Consider the following 20,746-nt stretch of genomic DNA (forward strand, 5'->3'; position numbering starts at 1 on the left):
ATAATAAAACGTACCCTTTCCATTCACATAATTTAGTGTAATACATTTACAAAGTCTCTAAAGAAGTATGGAATCAGCCTCCTTTCATGTTTCATGAACACTTTGATAGCGTCAACTGCTTAGGCTTTTTTCGACTTTCGAAGACTGTTTATTGACTGGTAATCTAGATACCACATAGAGGGCGACTGTGGCACGGAAGCCTATACAGCTGTTCTCTTCATAAAATTATTGTATTGAGCTCGATGCTGAGTTCTTTGTGCATTCACATTAGTTTGGTCTGTAACAGATCTTGCAATTACATGGGTTAAGAAAATTCTCAGGTATTGGCTCTGTGATAATTTGAGGAGCCCATCTTGTCTTTTGCTCTCCATATCCATAATGACATGGGTCATGAAAGCTTACATCTTCCTCTAATGAATTTTACCATCTGTTTGCCTGTATATACGCCCTTTTGATGTGCAGTTTTAGACTTCAAGAAGTTGGTTTGAGCTGCATAAAATATAAATTCTTCATTCGGCGCTACCTGAAGAGGCGCAGAGCATTCATTCTTTTGAAATCTTTTGACAAAAGAGTCCAATACTCCTCAAAACTTTTTAACATGATGCAAAGTCTTTATGAAGATATGCATAATATTCTCCTCGCATTAGAGCTGCCTGCTTTGTCCCAACCTTAATTGCCGTATCACAACCACTGAATGAACGAATAGCCAGTAATATTTCAATACCTTAATTCTCTATTACTTCACATATGTCATGCACATATGTCATGTACTGGTAGGTATCGTGTTATTTGCCCCTATCCATTAAGTCCAAAGTTCTATCAAACCATTTGATTTAAAAACAGTGGTAGTAGTAAATAGCACACACAAATACATGTGTTTGTAGAGGCAATTGGCAGACTTTAGACACTTGTAGATTTTACAGCTTGATTATTGTGAATGAACAATCTTTCATCTGCCGCTTCAACAGAAGATCTCAACTTTGGTACCTTTGTCATGTATTCATTTTGTACTTTTAAGTGCTTCTTCCAGAATTATACCACTTAGAAACACAATTACTCTTGACAATCTTTCTTGATGTTGCAGGACAAAGATTTAAGAGAATATCTGGAATTGATTTTTATCATGGATTGAGGACCAAAAAGCATCCTTGTCTTTCGGTTAGGATACCAAGCTGCTTGATGTTGCTATGTGAATAGGATCTTTCTTGGTTCTTCTGAATCTTTTTTTTTTTTTTAACCTTCATACAGTTCTCCTAATATAGGTCAAAGACTACAGAATCTCCTTTCGCTTCGCTTGACCGGGATATAATTCTAATAAATATCATTTCAGCTAAATTTCCAAAGGTTTTCATAGACCTTGCAGCAACAGTATTACGCACATGGAACATGAATTGAAATACTGAGCAGGTTGTGGATGGAACACTCCAATCTGGCGTATCTTGCAAATTCTTTTTTCGATATTATGAACTAATTCAGATTTTTTAGTTATATGTAGTTTTCCATCTTTTACGAAGCGTGTACTATACGTGTTTGTTCAAAAGTTAAAAGTGTATCAAAAGGGTACCCTCACTCTACTTATCTCTATTATCCTCTGAGTAATAGATGCCTCATTTGTACATTAACTCTTCATTTCAGTATTTCCATTGACAACCTCTTTCTTTGACAAAGAATGAAGTAGTTGCTTTGACTTTTGTATGAAAACTTGATCGTGAAAGTTTTTGTACTCCTTGCGTCCTTTAGTGACGCATTTTGTATTAATATCTACCTTAGCCTTTGGGAAGTACTTTTCTATTGTAAAGTTTAATACTTATTACTGGACTGTTGGAATAAATACAGTAGACTAAACTAATCAGAGATGAAGTAGACCATTTTCGTGATACACTGATTATCCTTCTGAGTTATAATATCCGTAAACTCCTGATGATCACCTTCCCTTATTCCACTCATTTTTCAATGGAGCATGTTTATTAAAGGACGATGTAGGCATTCATGACCCATGTCATTACATGGAAATGGAGAGCAAAAGACAGGATGGGCTCCTCAAATTATTACAGAACCAATAACATTATTTTCCTAGCCTGTGTAATTGCAAGATCTGTTAAAGACCAAACTCGCGTGAATACACAAAGAACTTGGGATCAAGCTCAATATTTTGTGCTTGTGAAAATTCGAATTAAGTGCAAAAATAATAGTATTTAAGGCCAGTTGTGTATGTTGTATCAACAAAGGCACTGGTGGACGAGAGGGCTAGCTATCTTCCCTGCAAAAAAAAATAAATAAATAAATAAATAAATAAATAAATAAATAAATAAAAAAAAAAAATTGATTGGTTGTATTTATTTAGTTTTCATTATTTCCTCGTTGGTACTTGCAACTTCACATAGATCATGTACCAACCATTGTGTAATGCTGGATAAGAACAGCCCAATAAGGCCCACGGGACCTGCAGAATGTGGCACTGTATGATTAACATGCATATACAGTGTGATGAACATATTCGTGAAGATTACAGATAACTGTATATACCATTTTTTTGCCTAGTAACTGATTTATCAGTCGATTTAACTCTATTTATTAAATGTTATAACACTTATGTTCAGTTGACTCTACATTAGTTAACTCAAGATATAATGAAGTGAGTAAAGGATTTGTTTTGATAGAATTGATGTATAATTTGCTAATTCAACTAATTAATTATATAACATATCCTTATATTAGCACAATTAGCCAATAAATTGCACAACACGGTGTTCTTCTGGGGTAGAAAAGTGTTTTGAACAAATTAAAGGTTAAAGTTGTCTGGTGTCAGTTCCAGTTTCATCAGAATAGATGCTCACCAGAACGTCAGCTGGGCAAGCCCAACCCCCCACTGTGGTGCCCAACCACAGCAGTGGTCTCCCCAGTAAACAGCTTAAAATCACGGTCCCGGACTGGGATCGATCTGCTGCCATGTGAATGCAAGGCAAACACGTTACCACTGTACTATAGTTTTCCTCTAGAAGCATCCGTTCTCGAGATATATACAGTTTTCCGGTTGGATCCGGTGGCCATTTTGGAGGGAATCTCCCCATACTAGAAATGCGTACCCAAGCTAGAAATCATCCCTAGACATACAATCATTTTATAAAGAGAACAGTTGTATACGCTTTCGTGCCACAATCGCCCTCTATGTGGCGCCTAGACTATAGTCTAAGAAAATCAGAACGCATAGCTTAGCATCTTTACTGCTGTAGGTAATTTGTGATTTTTTTTTTCAATAGGTGTACGTTTGTGGTCCCTAAGAACGTCCTCGTTCCAATTTCATGCCTTTACAGCATTTATTACAAATGTGCTTTATGTAGTATTTTGTTTTTGTTCCCGGTATTACAAACTTATGTGCAAAACATTTATTTGAATATTTGATTACTGTGTTATTCGTGTTTAAATCTGGTAAAACCAAAGTGCAATTTGTGAACTTGTGCCAAGAATACTTTGTATACATTAATGCACAATGATACTCAAACATAGACTATCTAAAAACTCTAGTAACTTGAGATGTAGAGATTCAGAAGAGTATTGTTGAAAAGTGAATATTGTAGATTTGGACTGGCTGTGAAATACGCTTACAAATATGAAAATAAATAAATATTTTTATGGATAAGGAGCTACATTACATTTTTTCCTAAGCAGAAAAAAAAGGATCTTTTGCTTTCTACACATTTCTATGTGATTTAAGTGTTAACTCATAACATTAATGAAGAAGTTTTACCTACATTGTCATGGTAGCTATGTGAGTCATGTTGTGTTTGATGCAATGGGTTAGTAGCACTCGATACAGAAAAAATTAGGCAATATATAATATACTGTAGGAGCTTGTAAGTACAGTGATTATATTTTTATCTAATATTGTATTTTATACCATTTCGTCCACATCCACTTTGTGTACCTTTACCGAAAGATCCAGATTTTTGAAGAATAGCTGTATAGAATTTATTAGTCATTCCTTGGTTAGTGCAAAGCAAATAAAGGAACAATATGCTAGTGATTAGAAAGAAAATGCATTAAAATATCTAACCCACAACCGTTAGTAAAGATACTTGTAAGGCAGATTTGAAACATATCCCGTAAGGAGAAATAACCTCTGGTTATAAGGGCAAAAGTTACATATATTTAATGTCCATAGTCATCCTGGGTCATCATCAAAGAATACTGATTTCAAACTATATCTTGCATGGCAGATATCAGGTTATCATTGGTATGAAATGAACTTATCTTACTTTTTTTAAGTACTTTGATACTTAAATTTTGTATTATTGAGTTGCAGTATGTCTATAGAGGCCATTGAAGGGGAAAAAATAATTTTCCTTTAGATTAGCCACATGCGTGACCAGAAGCTTGTGTCTTCCTTTGGAAATGCTCCTTATGAAGAAGAGAGAACACACCCATCAAACATCTTAGGTTTTTCTTGTGAAAATTACTTACTTTCACCCACGAGAGTACACAACATGGAATGCTTGCTTCAGAATTTAGTTCCCTTGAGACTCATTTATTGTGCAAGGGACAGCTAGGTTCCTGTATAAACAAAAATATGATTAACACATCATAACTGAAAGTCACATTTTATATTAGGCTGTGATGAAATTAATTACAAATTTATTTCATAAGGGTTGCCATTATTAACAGAAATTTGTCTTTACAGATGTTTATGAACAGTTCGAGTGTCAATGCAGTTATACTGTAAGTATTACTGAAAATTGTCGCTAGCTAATTATGATATTGCAAAATTAATCCCTATTTCGCAATAAAATTACTGTATGATCAAATATATATATATATATATATATATATATATATATATATATATATATATATATATATATATCTAATAATTAATTGTGAATAGCTTGATGGTATTTTAATCTACATCTTGAATCATGACAATTTGGATAAGTCATTCCTCATTGTTTGAAGAGGTTTAGTCATTATAGAAGTATCTGGACATGAAAATCTTTACTTATTAGAATACAAGTGGCTCTAATGGTTAATTGTAGATGACCATCTAGTTGTGAAGATAATTGATTTCAAAGGAAGTAAATGATTTGTGTATATAAACACAATTAGATGCTCTAATCTTCGTAGTGGAAATATTTAGCCAATCACCCCTACGAACTGTTGAAATTGCATTGGAGAGTTTATAACTGATCATTTTCTTTTAAATTTTTAGATTTTTTCACTAGTCCGATCTTATGCTTTTTGGTATTACGTCATTCAATTTTTCAATTTTTTGTGTTTAGAATTTAAACTCCAGGAAACCTCCTGTGGCCAATTTCCTAAACTATTCCACCCTGTGGGGTTTCCCCTTCGACTGTGCTGCTAAATTGACCTGATATGTCCTCATTGTAAATTTTATTACATTTTAAACCACCATTTTCAAAGAGTGGGGTCTTTCAGTAAAGTATTGTGAATATATTGTGTTAGAAGATTGTTTTGAAGACCCCGAGTTTACTTATTCATATGTTTAAAATTTTAACGGTTCCTAAGTATTTAGGTTTTTAATTTGGGTCTCTTGGTAATATTTGATTTAAGGGTCTATTGCAATTTCACGCAATAGAGGTTTGCCGAAAATATTTTGAATGATATTCTAAAGTCAAACTATAGATAAATGTGAATAGAAGTAATGAATTTACTTTGGTACCCAGCCATTTCAGTATTACTTTAGAAATACAGCCCTTTGAAAAATAATAGTGTGTAATCCTTGACCTTTTGTAAAAAAAATATATATATATATTGATAAGAAATCTAAAGGCCATTTCCTGTAACTCAACATTTATACACCTCATAAGGGATGGGTATGAATAACTTGATGGCTTATCTCTCTGTAATATACTGGATGGTGTACTAGCACATGCCTTAGACAGCATTGCTCTACTTTATGCTGTACTTAACAGGACACGTCTTGAAATAACTCCAGTTTATTGGAGAGAGATAAAAACTTAATTCATTCCAAGAAAAAAAGCTAATCCCTGTATTCACTTTACAGGAGATTTTAAGAAAGCAAATCTACTTAGGTAAGGGGTCTCTATGTAAATAAATAATTGTTGTTTTTTTAATTTTAAGAAAATTAAATAAGTATATAGATATGTATATATAGTTTTAAGATCTAAATAATAAACTGTTACGGTATCCAGTTTCCTTGTAGATTTGCAGAAAATATAGTAACCAACAGTCATATCCTAAATATAACAGGGTTCTGCAGCTACCTAAAAGCTTGTATAAACAGCAGAATATGTATAGATAATTAAAGCTATTTAAAAAAAGCATTTACGTCACTGCTCATGGTTCTAATACTAACTTAAAACAAGTGTCTAAAGTTGGAGTTGTCCCAAAAATTTTTTGTAGGGTCATGTACTGTATGCTCTCCTTCAGAAAATAATAAATACTGTATTGGCAGACTGTACATCCATTCCCTTTTTGCATTCAATTAGCGCATCATGCTTAAATTCAGCAAATTATTAGGCTAGTAACATACCAGCTACTGTACTGAGCTAGTTGTCCTACTATAGCATTTCTTGTAACTAAGGCAGTAATCATGAAAACAATTTGTGCATAATGGCTTGGCAGTACAAATAAGAAATAGATAATGACCTTATGATTTTATTTTCGTTGTGAACTCCATTATCAATTTATCGACTACAAAGTTTTAAGGATACAGTATGTTTACTCATTTATATTTTAAACTATTGCGAGAATGATCTTGTTTTGTTTCTTTTTATGAAATGTATTTTACTATTAGACTCTATCGTTTGTGTTAATGTTTTTAATGTCTATAGAAGAGGGGTTTTAAGTAAATTATGCTTATGTGGAAGAACTAAAGGGGTGGGAAGAAGATAAAAACTACATTAAAGAAAGAGGCATATGCCTTCTGTGTAAACCTACCAGGTGCCGGTGGGTTATGGAAGGTAATGTAAGATTAATCTCAAAGAGCAGTTAATGCAAGAATAAAAGAACATTTGAAATTGAGTGATTACTTATGGCGCATGAATTGTGCATGAACGTTGTTTGAAATATGTAGTTAACAGTATTTTCATACCGTAGATTAAGATAAATTATTATTAAATTTCAAGAAATAATTGTCATTACCTTTTAAAAGAAGTACAAGGAAAGGCCAGGACTGGAAGAAATGATGTCTTGATGCATCAGAAACAAATAGTAAGCTTATTGTATTAGAATTTGGTATTCAATATTTAAAATGACATATAAAATAAATAATATAATTCATCATTCTCAGCTTATCTGATGATGGATAACAAAGTGAGTATTAGAGAAAGATGAAATCGGTGGATTGATTGATTAATGACATATCATCTTAGTTACAGCTGGAGAGTTTGATAATATTGAAAAGTTTGTGAATAGTGGAAATCTTTCCGCTGAAGTGTGAAATAGAAATTCAGTTAAATATACAAATAACGAAAATCCAGTAATTGTCAACAGCACAGATGATAAAATATATAAGTGTCAATGCAAGAAAGAAACTGCAAGGAATCAAAATATCTGAAAACTGTTGTGATGAATGTATTACCTTAGCCAAGGAGCGGAGTCCTGATGTAGAAGATAATAGAAGAATATCCACTGTACAATATAAACAGCTCTAGGCATTTGCCAAAATGGAAAAGTAGTAATCAAGTATTAAAGTAATTTACTTTTAATGCAATTCAAAATTTACTAGCCTGAGGTAATGAATGCAGTAGTTGGGAATGAATGCAGTAGTAGGGGAATGTTCAGGTTTGGGAATGATTAGCCAGACTCTGGATTCATAAATGAGAGGACACTTACTGGAATATATATATATATATATATATATATATATATATATATATATATATATATATATGTATGTATGTATGTATAGAAATGCTAATAGTTGAAGCTAGTAAAAGAAAAGACAGAAAGCACGTCAGAGATCATGGAATCATGGATATAAATCTGAGAAATATTATTCTTTGTAGATTAAGTTGTCTTTGTACCATAATTAACTGGAGAAGTTTTGATAGTATTTGAAAATTTTGAAAAGTAGTAGCTCAAATTGTCTCATCTTAAGGATGTTGCTTTGAAAGTGTGTGTTTATTGTGTATACTATTTTTTTTTTACTTAAATATTTATTCAACACTTTTTTTCTAGTTAAACACATCTTCCTTTATTTTTTCATTATTGATGGGAATGTTTTTGATAATGGGGTACATGGTGGTTTTCATTACTGAAATAAGAAATTCGATCCTTACATTTGAGAGATACTTGAACAACCTTTTAATTTTCACATCTTTGCAGATGAAATAAACGAAAAGTAATAATTTATATGAAGGAAGTAATGTGTATTTAAGAAGAGAATGAAATGTGTCAATCTAGCGGAAAGAGCACAAGGTGTTTTTCTCTAAGTAGAACTTAGTGTTGTCTGACTACCAAACACTTTTTTATTTATAAATAGGAATAGGTAAGCTGACAAAATTCAAGTAGACACTATGCACTACAAAGTCTTACTATCTATTTCTTTACTTGCCAATTTACAAAAGAAAAGTTTAGAATCCGTAAGCCCTATCTATTTAATATCTATAAAAAGAAACTTACTTATAACTACATAAATGCTGTTCTGAAGCATGCTACTTATGATCTTGTTAAGAGTGAGGAAAACCCGCTGGCAATTTTTATCCTTGTCATTTGGAAGAGCATTTTTGTAAACTTGGATACTAATTAAAATGAGTTGTTTATGTTTTATGAAGTTATACTCTGTGATACTTTACTATGAGGCATCAAGTCAGTATTAATGGAAAATAGTTCTGTTGCTATTTGGTATACATATGTGGTTTTACAATTCCTCCTTAACAAGATCAACGAAGCATTTTCAAGATCTACTTTATTGACCTTCAATTACCAAAAAGCAGTTGCTACAACTACTGACTAATAATTTGCTGTCCTACTGCTGCGCGTGCCTGCTCTTTCTGTGCATGTGTTTGTGTCTTTGTTGAATTCTTGTCTTTTTTTTTATCAATTTACATTTCTGTGGAAAAGATGTAGTTAAAATCTCCAAGGTACATCAGATGGTAAATGTTTGGGCATTTCTGAGAATTGGTAAATCCTAGACATCAAAACCTAATTTGATATATAGTAAATTCTTTGAAATAAACAAAGTGTTTAGAATGGCTCTATATTTTTAAGAGTACTACACCTCGTTTCTTTTATTGTTCCTGTGATTCTAATATCAACTAAGCATTTTTTTTATTTGTAGATATGAATTCCTTTAATACTACGGTAATTATATTCATGCATAACATTTCATATATCATCCTGGAAAATTTCTTATTTAAAATCAGGCCCCCAGTTATTTAGTTATAGGTAATTGCTATTAATTACATATCAGGTGTGCACGCGTTCCCTTTCATAATAACCATAACTAAGCATAAATATACTATACAGTAAAGGTAAATTCCAAAATTGTGTTTGAGAATATATTCATGCGTGATTTAGTTGGTTGGACTAGTTCTGTCTATAACAATGTATTCGGTATATTACTGTTTACAGTTCCTTATAAGATCTTTGGCGCTCCATCCGTCGAGTGCTTGAATTCCTTTTGTTTGTATTATTTCAGTGTTATAAACTATTTATTTTAAAACGCTTATTACATAATTCCAATCCATAGAGAACAATTCCATAGATATTCTTAAGCAGATCATTTGTAGCTATAGAAAACTGCACATTTTTAAGACCTCTGCTTGTGTTATGACAATCCAAACACATAAGTTATGACTTACATAGTTTTAAAGCTAATGAGTATTGCATAGTAGTATTTTTAAAAGTTTACATAGGGTATGTAGCGATGTTTTTTTAGATTTTGGTGTGTCATATCAGAGGTTCAAAGTATTACGAATATTTAGCAACAAATGAAAACTCTAAAGTATTGAATGCTATTTTTTTTAAGAATTTGTATATGTTCTGATAGCATTTCAAAGAATTTTTAAGCAATGGGACATTTTAACATTATTTCAGAGGCTATTGGTTGTGATTAGTCATTGGGGAACCTGTTTCTAATTTACTGCTCTATTTTAACCAAGAGCAGGATGACTAAAATATCCTATCTCTAACAACCTCCTCTACATTTTAAGTAAAAAAAATAAAAGAAAAAAAAATCATTGTCTGCTTTTAACAATTAACATAGTATGAAAAAAAATTACATTTATTCAACGTCATTCAGTCTTTAGTGTTTACCATTCGTACTTATGTATCTCTGTTTTGCATTACCTTCTTCACATCAACTTGAATTACATTGCATATAGACAAGGCATGGAACGTTTTTTATGGCTAAATAATTGCAAAATAAGAATTTAAGATGTGGCAATGAGTTGTATCCTTGGCTAGTTTGCAGATTCATTTGAAGTAATTATTTAAAAGTATGTCACTTTATTTTGATCATTTGAGTAAATTTAACATTATTATGTTTTATTACTTCATGAATATTGATTTCTGTTGAATATTATTACAAGCGAAGTAAAGGTCGAGTGGTAGTTCATATGGGAAACCCACCAGTTATTGGTAACAAACAAGAAAGACTCCATGTACGATAGCTCGTAGATGTGTCACAAGTGATCAAATCGATCATTTATTTGCTGATGGATATAATGTCATTACCACACTACTTCAATTCTATGTTGACTAGATATTGAGTGTTTTCGTTTTATTGTGAATAAATTGACATGTTCATTAAAATAATGCTTATACTTTTAAAAAGATAAATTTTCCATGGGCGCTCTTTTTTTTTTTTTTTTTTTTTTTTTTTTTTTTTTTTTTTTTGCTGCATACTAACATTCGACCTAATTTCTAACTACCTTGCAATCTTCTTATTAGTTAAATTTTCCTTTTTATATATATTCTCCTAACACCCTACCTTGTCCAATTTTCTTTTCTTCCTTTTCCTACCTTTTTTCCCGTTAGTTTCCATCCTACCTGTGTGGTTTGCCCTTTGTACTTCTCTCTTACCTTGGCGATGGAGGTTGTGAATCATCCCGTGTTGGAGGCGAATTTGAAGAAGATAGTCGTCTCAATGCCTCTCTTCTCTGGAATTCCACTTTGGCCATCTCTGTTGCAACCCAATCAGGAATGTCTGGAATGGCGTAGCTGATTCCATACTTGAGGGCGATCATGGCATGCTGAAATGGGAATCACTAATGTCATGAAAATTTATTTATTTTATTTTGCTGCATCGGGGGTTAAAGATTTTATTAAAAACTAGCGCGTGGTACAAAATTTAGTTAGTATGCAGGCGTTATTGAAGTCTAAATAGAATATACTTTTGAATAAATCTGTGAAGTAATATATTTTAAAAGTAGTAACTAAAAAAATTAAATATATAATTTTTAATGTACAATTAAATTCTCTACTTGTTCATTAATCAAATTCTAACCTCAAGGACAATGATGAGTAATATAGTATGAACTGTTGACATCTCTGGGAACATTCTGTGAACCTGGCCAGATAATCCGATCAGCATACAGTTGACAACGATTCCTAGCACACCCATTAGTTCCATGGCATCCTGGAAAATATGAAGGTATCGTTCATAAGGGTAAAATTGTTTGTATTTTATTCAGTTCCCATTAGAATTTGGTATTTTATACTACTTGAAAGGAAAATAGGGTCCCTGGTTTTAGTCACATTATTTGAAGTATTTATTAACTTAGTAATAAAACGATATTGTTGTTTTTTTAATCAAAATGTGTCGATATTTGTATTTTAAGTGAGACTGAAAAGATCTGTTATTATATGCCCGTAGCCATTGACTCAAAACCAGACTTAGATGTGAGTTTCAGAATGGATGTGACCAAGTGGTTAATTGAGGAACGCATTTTGATTTTGCTTCTAGATTTACCACATATGAATGAATGCTGTTAAATATCTTTATTAGACCTAAAAATTATACTCTATTAATAAGATGCGATATGTTTATGTGTTTTTACGTTTTTGTTTAAAAGAAAGAAAGAGAGGAAGAGATAGAGAATCATATTTATGGTTCCACCAGGATAGAATATTGATTGTCCTTTCAGTTTTGATGAAATACATTTGAAAGGGAACAATGACTACTCCCGTCCAGTACTTAATCTCTTCTCTGAGACAAAATTTCTAATTGGTTATTACATTATTATTGTTATTATTTTAACTTTTTTCTTTAGGGGGAATTGGTTAATTTTCATATTTCAAACATTCAAAATGAGAACATTATTGTGAAATATCGTTACAGTTTTCGAAAGGAACGCTGACACACAAAGTTCAAATGAGATTATAGATGAATACTGTAAGCTTTGTTTACTCGGTTGTTATTAGATTATAAGGCAGATGTTTAACAGAATTACCATCTTAGTTTAAGATTCCTGTCGTATTGATGGAGGTGAGATATACCTAAGCGCGTTTTGTAGCAACATAAATAATATTTTTCAATCAAACACCTAGTTCTGATTAGATTCTTGTCTGGAAGTGGAGTGTTTGGAAAAAATTATCTTTCAGTTAACCATAATATGTAAATATCAATTCAGAAATTGTATGAATTTTATGATTGGTTTCATTTATGAATATTCCCTTTGCTCATACTCGTATGTATACGTTATAACACTGTTATTTAATAAATAAGCTTTTTAGTCTGTACAGAAAAATGCTAACCATCGTTATCAATTAAATTTAGTTAGATATTCCTTTATACATTATTATATACTGTATATATATATATATATATATATATATATATATATATATATATATATATATACTGTATATATGCAGCATGTATATGCATGCAATATATATATATATATATATATATATATATATATATATATATATATATATATATATATATATATGTATGTATATATAAGATTATTTGAGTATAGTGACGTAAATGACTGAGAGTCCCTCTACGTGGGTGGGAACTTCATCGCCTATTAGATATATTTAAAATGATTTATATTTGTTTATCAAGTTCAAAATCATTGTAAAACAGAAACATGCTGAACTTCTATCTGATAAATGATTGATACCATCAAAGAAAAACCGATCTAGAAAGAATTTAGTACAAACACAATTTGGAAGTCTATAAGAAAATAATACTTCGAATACACTTAAACATATAGTTTCTTCGTCAGTAAATGTATTTACCTCTTCAGTAAATGTATTTACCTGCCACACGCCAATACTTTGGGCTCTATTGCCAAAAGGCCTCTGGAAGACGCAGCACAATTTGAAGGCATCTGAGCGGATTTCAATGAGGTTATTGAGGAAAGCGCAGGTGGCAGCCAAGGGGAAGGCCGAGGAGAACAGCGTCACATAACCAAACTGGATGAACATCTCCAGGTAGTCCTCGAATGTCCCGTCATACTGAAAGCAATAGGGATATTGACTAGAGAGAACGTCAAATCAATGATGAAATTTCTTTGATGTAAGTTTTAGCTTTTCATACAGCTTCACGCCACTGCGTAAACCATGCTCTAAGTAACTGTCTTCAACAGATTACTAACCTTGTTTATTAAAGATGTTATATGGACAGTGATGAATTCTGCTTAGTTCAGACTAGCAAAAATTAAATGTCAAAATGAAGCAACTAAAGTATCCCGTTGGAAATGATCAAGAGAGTAACGCTTTTATTTTGCAATTTTTTGGAAGCTTAGTGGATTAGTGGAACGCCAGCGAATCATAATCTGTTCGTCCAGAGTTATAGCAATGATCTTGGCTTTGATAGTTTTCATGAGTGAACTAAGGGATTCTACCTTAGGGGCCTTTAAGTCTAACTGGTGAGTTAACAACAGGTATTCCTCTTGGATGGAGAGCTGGCTTAACAGCTGATTAAATGTGAATATGTTATGTCTCTAGGACATAGTCTGACAGCACAATGATCTGTGTCTTACCTCTGGCCTTAACGAGTTACGTTTAAACCTAAATAAAAAATCCCATAGAATTAGTCTGGTTCCATGTCATTTTTGTAACAAGTAATTATGTCCTTATTAACATATTAGAATAATAATAGGGTCTTGGTCTGTTTACTCTTAATCCCATTCTGCTAAGGGTGTCAGAAGGAGATGTAAAAGAGAAACTAAAGGTTATCAATAATTCTGGTTAAGGATGTTGAGTTAACTTAGGACAGCCGTCTCTTATCTAAAGACCACCCTCGCTTGTAATGATCTTTATGTACATATAAATAGTAGAATATGTATTTAATCCAGGTCGTTTACACTAAAACCGACTGCTCTAGGCAATCTTTTAGTCTTGTTTTAAGTTAAAGATCTCGTACGCTGGTGTTTACTTCCTCTTGGTCCTTTACTGAAGTATCCTGCTTTATTCCCATGATAGAATTGTATACGGAAAATGTATTTGTCCGTGTGATATATATAGACTATATATATGTGATTATTATACAGTATATACATACATAATGTACATACATACATATATTTATGTATGTATGTATATATATATATATATATATATATATATATATATATATATATATATATACTGTATAAATATATATGTGATTGGTTTCTGAATAGTTATTCGAAATACATTGGATAAGATCATAACAGGATTCGAGTCTTCTGTAGACCAAGCGATTAAGCCTTTCTTTTTGAGGCTATAATGAATGATGATCTGAACATGAAATAAACTGTTAAGGATACATGCAAGAAGCTATCTATATATAGACGTGCGTATATACACGCTTGGATATTCAACATCCGCCATTATACATACATATTACACTTTCAACATAGTCACGTTTATTTATCGCTAGAGAGAAAGAAAAACCAAGTACGTTTTCGATTGAGTGTTTGCCATTCCGGATCGAACCACTCACTCGCGACATGTTGCATTCGACCTCAGCTTGACTGACGATTCTACTTTTACTTGACACCCTCGGGAGGTAGGTCTCGGCAAGCCCTTGCCCCTCGGCTGCTGGTGTACCTGGTGACCCACCCTCCGACGGGGTGGCTTCGTCAGTAGCTCCCTCATCTTTTGTGGCTGTGGGAGAGTCCTCTTTTTGGTCTATTTCCTCCTGGATCTGAAATGGAATCAGAAAGGATAATTAGGACGAAATTAGTTTATTTTTTTGTATATTAGGTTATCAACAGATTGATAGACAATTAATTACATCATAGGTTCTTGCAGAAATGGTCAATTGCTTGAGAACATGGTATTTCCAAAGAATGAATGTATTATTATTATTATTATTATTATTATTATTATTATTATTATTATTATTATTATTATTATTAGCTATGCTATAACCTTGGTTGGAAAAGTAGGATTCTGTAAGCCTTTGGGCTCTAACTTGAAAAAATAGCCCAGTGAGGAAAGAAAATACATACACTATATGAGAAGTAATGAATAAAGAATTTGAAATATCTTTTAATCAGTAACAACGTTAAAATAGATTTGTCATTATATATGTGTATATATATATATATATATATATATATATATATATATATATATATGTCTATATATATATCTATATATCTATCTATATATATATATATATATATATATATATATATATATATATATATATATATATATATATGTTATGAAGTGAGACTTATGTTAAGTTGTTCTACATAAAACATTCACTGCAACTTTAAACTTCTCAAGTTCCGCCAATTCAAATTCATGACAAGGAAGATCATTCCGCAACCTGATCATAGCTAGAATAAAACTTCTAGAATATTATGTACTGATGAGCATTATGATGGAGAATCAAGACTGTGAGAATTAAATGCCCACTTAGTACTAAATAGAAGATGGTATGGTATGGGAAGATATGAATGCAAAGGATGGTCTTAATTATGGAAAATCTTATGTCTCCTGCATAAAAAAAATCTAACTGAACGACAGTACCAGAGATTAATAACTAGGTCAGGAATAAGAAATGTAACAGACCGGAAGCTTTTGTCCAACAAAATAAGATGTCAGCAACTGAATACCAGACAGGAGAATAATACTCAAAATAAGGTAGGATGAAAGAATGAAAACGCATCTTCACAATAGCTTAATCACCGAAATTCTTAAAGGATTTTCCCGATAAGCCAGTTTTTGTGCAGTTGAAGAAGAAACAGACCATACGTATTTTCCAAGTGTAAATTTGCAATAAAAAAAATCGCGCCTAAAACATCAGAGGAGTTGTATATAATTAAAGAAACATTATTAATGCAGAGGTCTGGATGTTGAGGAACCACTGTCGTCGACCTATTTGCAATCATACTTTGAGTTTTGTTAGTGTCCAACTTCATGCCCCAGAATTTTCACCATGCACTAATTTGAGCTAGATTTCTATTAAGGGACCCATTAACCCCAGATTTCCATTCAAGAGATGGAATTGAAACAAAGACAGTAGCATCATTTGCATATGCAACGAGATTGTTTTCCAGGCCAAACCACATCTCGTGTATATGTAGTATGAAGTCATGGGCAAAAGAAGAACACCTAATAACGCATTCCTATACTCACTATAGTGCCCATCTACAATAACGCGTTGTAACATATTACTTTAGAAATTTGATAATGATGCTAAGAAAATACGGTCAAAGGCGAAACTAAAATCAAGGCCAAACATGCGAACTGTCTGACACCAATCAATGGATTTCTGTACAGCCTTGGAAATTTCGAGAAGGGCATCACATGCTCCAAGGCCTTTGCGAAAGTCAAATTGCAAACTAAAGGCCCTTTCACACAAGGGGCAAATGCATGGCAGGCAGACACATGTTACCGATTTTGTTGTATGGGTGGTGATCATGATTATAGATGATGTCATATACAGTGAAACAACTGCCAAACGATCGAAGTCCCTTTGTCCGTTGTTGAGCCACTGGATGGGCACCTGACTATTTTCTGACACAAGTCTGATTGTATTCTGCCGTCTGTCCGGCGTCTGGGCCAATATGTTTGCCTGCCTGCCAGCCGTCTTGGCCTGTGTGATCTGGTAACACTTACTTCAAAGCGAAAAAAAAAAATTACGGGCAAATCGTCCCTCGTGTGGCAGGGCCTTTAGGAATAAATTATTACCTTCAGCATAACCATTTACACATTTTTTCAAAAGCCACTAAAAAGTTTTAGATGATAAGGGAGTTATGGAAATTGGACGGTAATCAACAAGACTAGAGCTACCTCAAACAATTTACCTAATGGAGTAAGATTACCAATTCTCCAAGTGCAAAAAGATCCTTTTCATGCTAAACTTCTAAAAATAACAAACAGCTTAGGAGCTAAGAGATCAGCGGTCTTTATAAAAAAAAATAAATACCTATTAGGTTTACACCTAAATAAGCATCAGGGTCCATCAAAATTGTGTTAATTGCTCTGGACCAAAAAGGTGAACTTAGGTAGTTTAGCCTCAGGAAAACAAAAATGAGGAAGATCGAGTTTCTTATTACAAATTGTACTGGACCGGAAAGGCGACTTTGGGTATACACCTCCATAAGCATCAAGGTCCATCAAAACTGTTCTGATTTCACTGGACCAAAAAGGTAAACTAGTTAATTTAGCCTCAAGAAAACAGGAAAGAGGAAAATCAAGTTTCTAATTACAAATTTTACTGAACCGATAAGGTAACTTCGGTTATACACCTCCATAAGCATCAAGGTCCATCAAAATTGTTTTAATTTCATTAGACCAAAAAGGTAAACTAGTTAGTTTAACCCCTGGAAAACTGAAATGAAGAAGACTGAGTTTCTCATTTCTCTTATTACTTTCAAACACACCAGCGAAAGGGGTTACCTTTTCTTTTGGGTAAGGAGTGACAGATCCATCTGGTTTAAGTAAAGGAGGAATTATTAAATCTACACCAAATAGTGCAGATGTAAGTATAACCCACCACTGATGTTCGGGGGTTGTACCAGAAAGGGTTTCTTTTATGGTTAAATTGTATTCCTTTTCAGTTGAAGCATAAACTCCCTGAACAACAGCTCTTAGCCCAGTGTAGGTATTCTCCAGGGTTTGTCTTTCACTCGGTATATTAACACACGAGAAGGGATACGCCTATCTTATTATTTTCACCAAATTATCAATTAGGAGATCAACAGGCTCAAATTGTTGCCCTCAAAATACCATTTCAGGTTTCTTGAGATTTTATATATATCTTGCAGGAGTATGACACATCAGGCTTTTTATTGATAAAAGATGTTCAACGCAAGTTGAATGCAGTAAATTAGTAAATTTATTAAAATTGTAATTGATTATATGGATACAATAGCATTTTGAAGTGACCCTACAGTAGTAGCTTAATTTGTCATTTACTCGTATTGATACTTCTGTTGTTATTTGTCATTATGTTTTTGTAATTTCTCTTTTTTACTATATTAAAGTTTTAATAATGAACTAAAATGTATAAAAGGAACCGAGATATTTTTAGCAAATTTTTGAAGTAATGCTTTCCTTTAAATGACATGCAAATTTGGTTTACTAGAATTATTTTGGAAATAGGATTTAAGTAGAATTTTTTTCATGTTGGGAACGAGCCTTTTTTATTTTGAATAAGATTTTGTCGGGGTATCCTTCATACCTTCAGACATTATATATATATATATATATATATATATATATATATATATATATATATATATATATATATATATATATATATATATATATATGTGTGTGTGTGTGTGTAATATATATATATATATATATATATATATATATATATATATATATATATATATATATGTATATATAATACATATATATATATATATATATATATATATATATATATATATATATATATATATATCAAAACAAAACTATGCTTTCTAGTTCTACGAAGGACTCTGCATGCATGCAAAATATAATATGAAACGGTTATGTTAAGGCTGTGAAGATCAGGTTGCAATGGATTGTGAATTTAGGGGGAAAATTTTTTTTTCGTTGTAGGTAAACTTGAAAACTCAAAACTTTGCAGCCTTACAGTCATGAATATTTTCTGTTACTTTTTTAGATTTTATCCAAATATTCAACCTTTTAATTCTAGAAAAGGATGTTTTCCATTGCTTGTTTAGCCTTGTACTTAATTTTAATTATAATTTCTCCCTATTTTTAAAATATTTTTATACGCTCCATACTTACTTGATACTAGATGGCATTGGCTTTCTTTCTATCACTGGTTTTTGCTTCCATTTTATTTTTATCAACGTTGATTTTATTCATAGTGCTTATCGTTATGTTCTATTTCCACATATGTTTTATGGTCTTTTCAGTTTGTACTTCAAAAATGGATGATCAATCTTAATGAAATTTAATCTTTCACTTCGAATTCAGATGTTTCTTAGGATTCTAATAATGACAATAATTACAAAAGTTTTCAAATGTCCCATACCTTTACCTGTGATCATATTTTATCTAGTAGATTTATGTATTCTTGTTATTAATGACAATTAAGAATATTTTTTTTCTAACTTTGTTAAGTATTGTTGATAATGCCGATTAAATAGAATCCATAATTGTACAATTGAAATTTAATGTAAATGTTTGAAAATAAGATTATGCAGCTTGAAGAGTTCAAGAGGCTGTTCAGCTCCCAGCTTTATAATTTTCAATTCAGAGGTTTGTATCACAAGACAAACGGTTATTTTATTTTTCACTTGTGTATTCATGTTAATGCTTAGAATAGTAATGATTATAAGGATAAGCAACTTCACTTACTTGTGAATCTCCGGCAGGTTGTGGTGGATTCTCCTGAGGCCAGTCCTGCTGTTTTTCCTCCGATGGAGATAGAGCACCGTAGAGGTCAAAGCTCAGCTTCGCCAGCTTGAATTGTTCGAGCAGGTAAGGAATGCAAGACTCTTTGATGTTTCCTACGACCTGTCGGGTGAGCAGTAGCGCCGCTAATTGCTGTCGGAGCAAGAAAAGAAATAATTTTTTTAATAGAATCTTATGGGGGAGTGTTGGTGTTATCAGTGGGAGTTTTTTTTTTTTTTTTTTTTTTTTTTTTTTTTTTTTTTTTTTTTTTTTTTTGGGGGGGGGGGGGGTTAAGACAGGAGATTTGATGTTTATAAAAAGCGATTTGTTGGTAATTGACGCAGAGAGGAGTTAGTTTACGGGCAGGAGATTTGATTTTGAAAATATCGATTAGTTGGTGATTGATTTTGAGAGGAGTCGGTTGAAGATTCGTTGTTTATTGTGTTTTAAAGTACAGTGTTTTGTATCTTCTCCCTGAGGTTAGCTATTGCAAGTGGGTCTCTTTTATACAGATAACAGGATTCCACAAAGAATTGGCTTAAATTTTATTATTTTGTGAGAGAAAACAATAGATGTTCGGTATTTGGCAGAAGAATCCATTTGAGGTAGAGCAAGTTTATGGAGGTTTTGTTCAGTTTCTCAGAAAATGGGTCTAGGGAAGAAATTATGTTTTCCAGTGATGAGGAATTTTTTTTAGAAAATGTATGTTGTATTTCATTTGAAAATTCCCTAATACCGAGTATTTTTATGCATGCGCCTATTGAAATTTTAACCAAAGTGTGCATACGCAAACTTTCAGCCATTTATTTTATTACGAGGAAATATTGCCATCATCTTATTTCTTCTCTTTATCGAATTTCATTATTTCTTTCCGAATTTTCCCTCATCCGCTTTTTAATATGTCTCCTTCTATTTGGTAATATTCCTTATAGTTCACTCCTATATCTGTACCTATCTCTTGAAACCCCCCCCCCCCTTCCTTTTCTTCCTCATCCCCAATCCTGATGCC

General features: G+C 32.3%; 2 protein-coding genes across 3 annotated transcripts in view; one reads left to right on the forward strand and one right to left on the reverse strand.

The window, feature by feature from the left end:
* Window positions 1-20,746, forward strand: part of Ppox (protoporphyrinogen oxidase) — a 948,609-nt gene that overhangs the window by 352,283 nt on the left and 575,580 nt on the right. The window contains exons 3-4 of one of the 2 annotated variants that reach the window (XM_068364075.1): window positions 4,679-4,716; window positions 19,719-19,824. The gene's annotated coding sequence lies outside the window, so the exon portion shown is untranslated. The remainder of the gene's footprint in view (window positions 1-4,678; window positions 4,717-19,718; window positions 19,825-20,746) is intronic. The other variant, XM_068364076.1, reaches the window with a different exon arrangement.
* LOC137632195 (anoctamin-10-like) overlaps window positions 1-20,746 on the reverse strand; it is a 401,601-nt gene that overhangs the window by 9,188 nt on the left and 371,667 nt on the right. The window contains 5 exon segments of the mRNA XM_068364080.1: window positions 11,005-11,174; window positions 11,429-11,560; window positions 13,195-13,392; window positions 14,864-15,067; window positions 19,702-19,890. Of these exon segments, the coding sequence (XP_068220181.1) occupies window positions 11,005-11,174; window positions 11,429-11,560; window positions 13,195-13,392; window positions 14,864-15,067; window positions 19,702-19,890 (893 nt within the window).

The sequence above is a fragment of the Palaemon carinicauda genome, chromosome 41 (genome assembly GCF_036898095.1).
Source record: "Palaemon carinicauda isolate YSFRI2023 chromosome 41, ASM3689809v2, whole genome shotgun sequence".
Classification (NCBI taxonomy): Eukaryota; Metazoa; Arthropoda; class Malacostraca; order Decapoda; family Palaemonidae; genus Palaemon; species Palaemon carinicauda.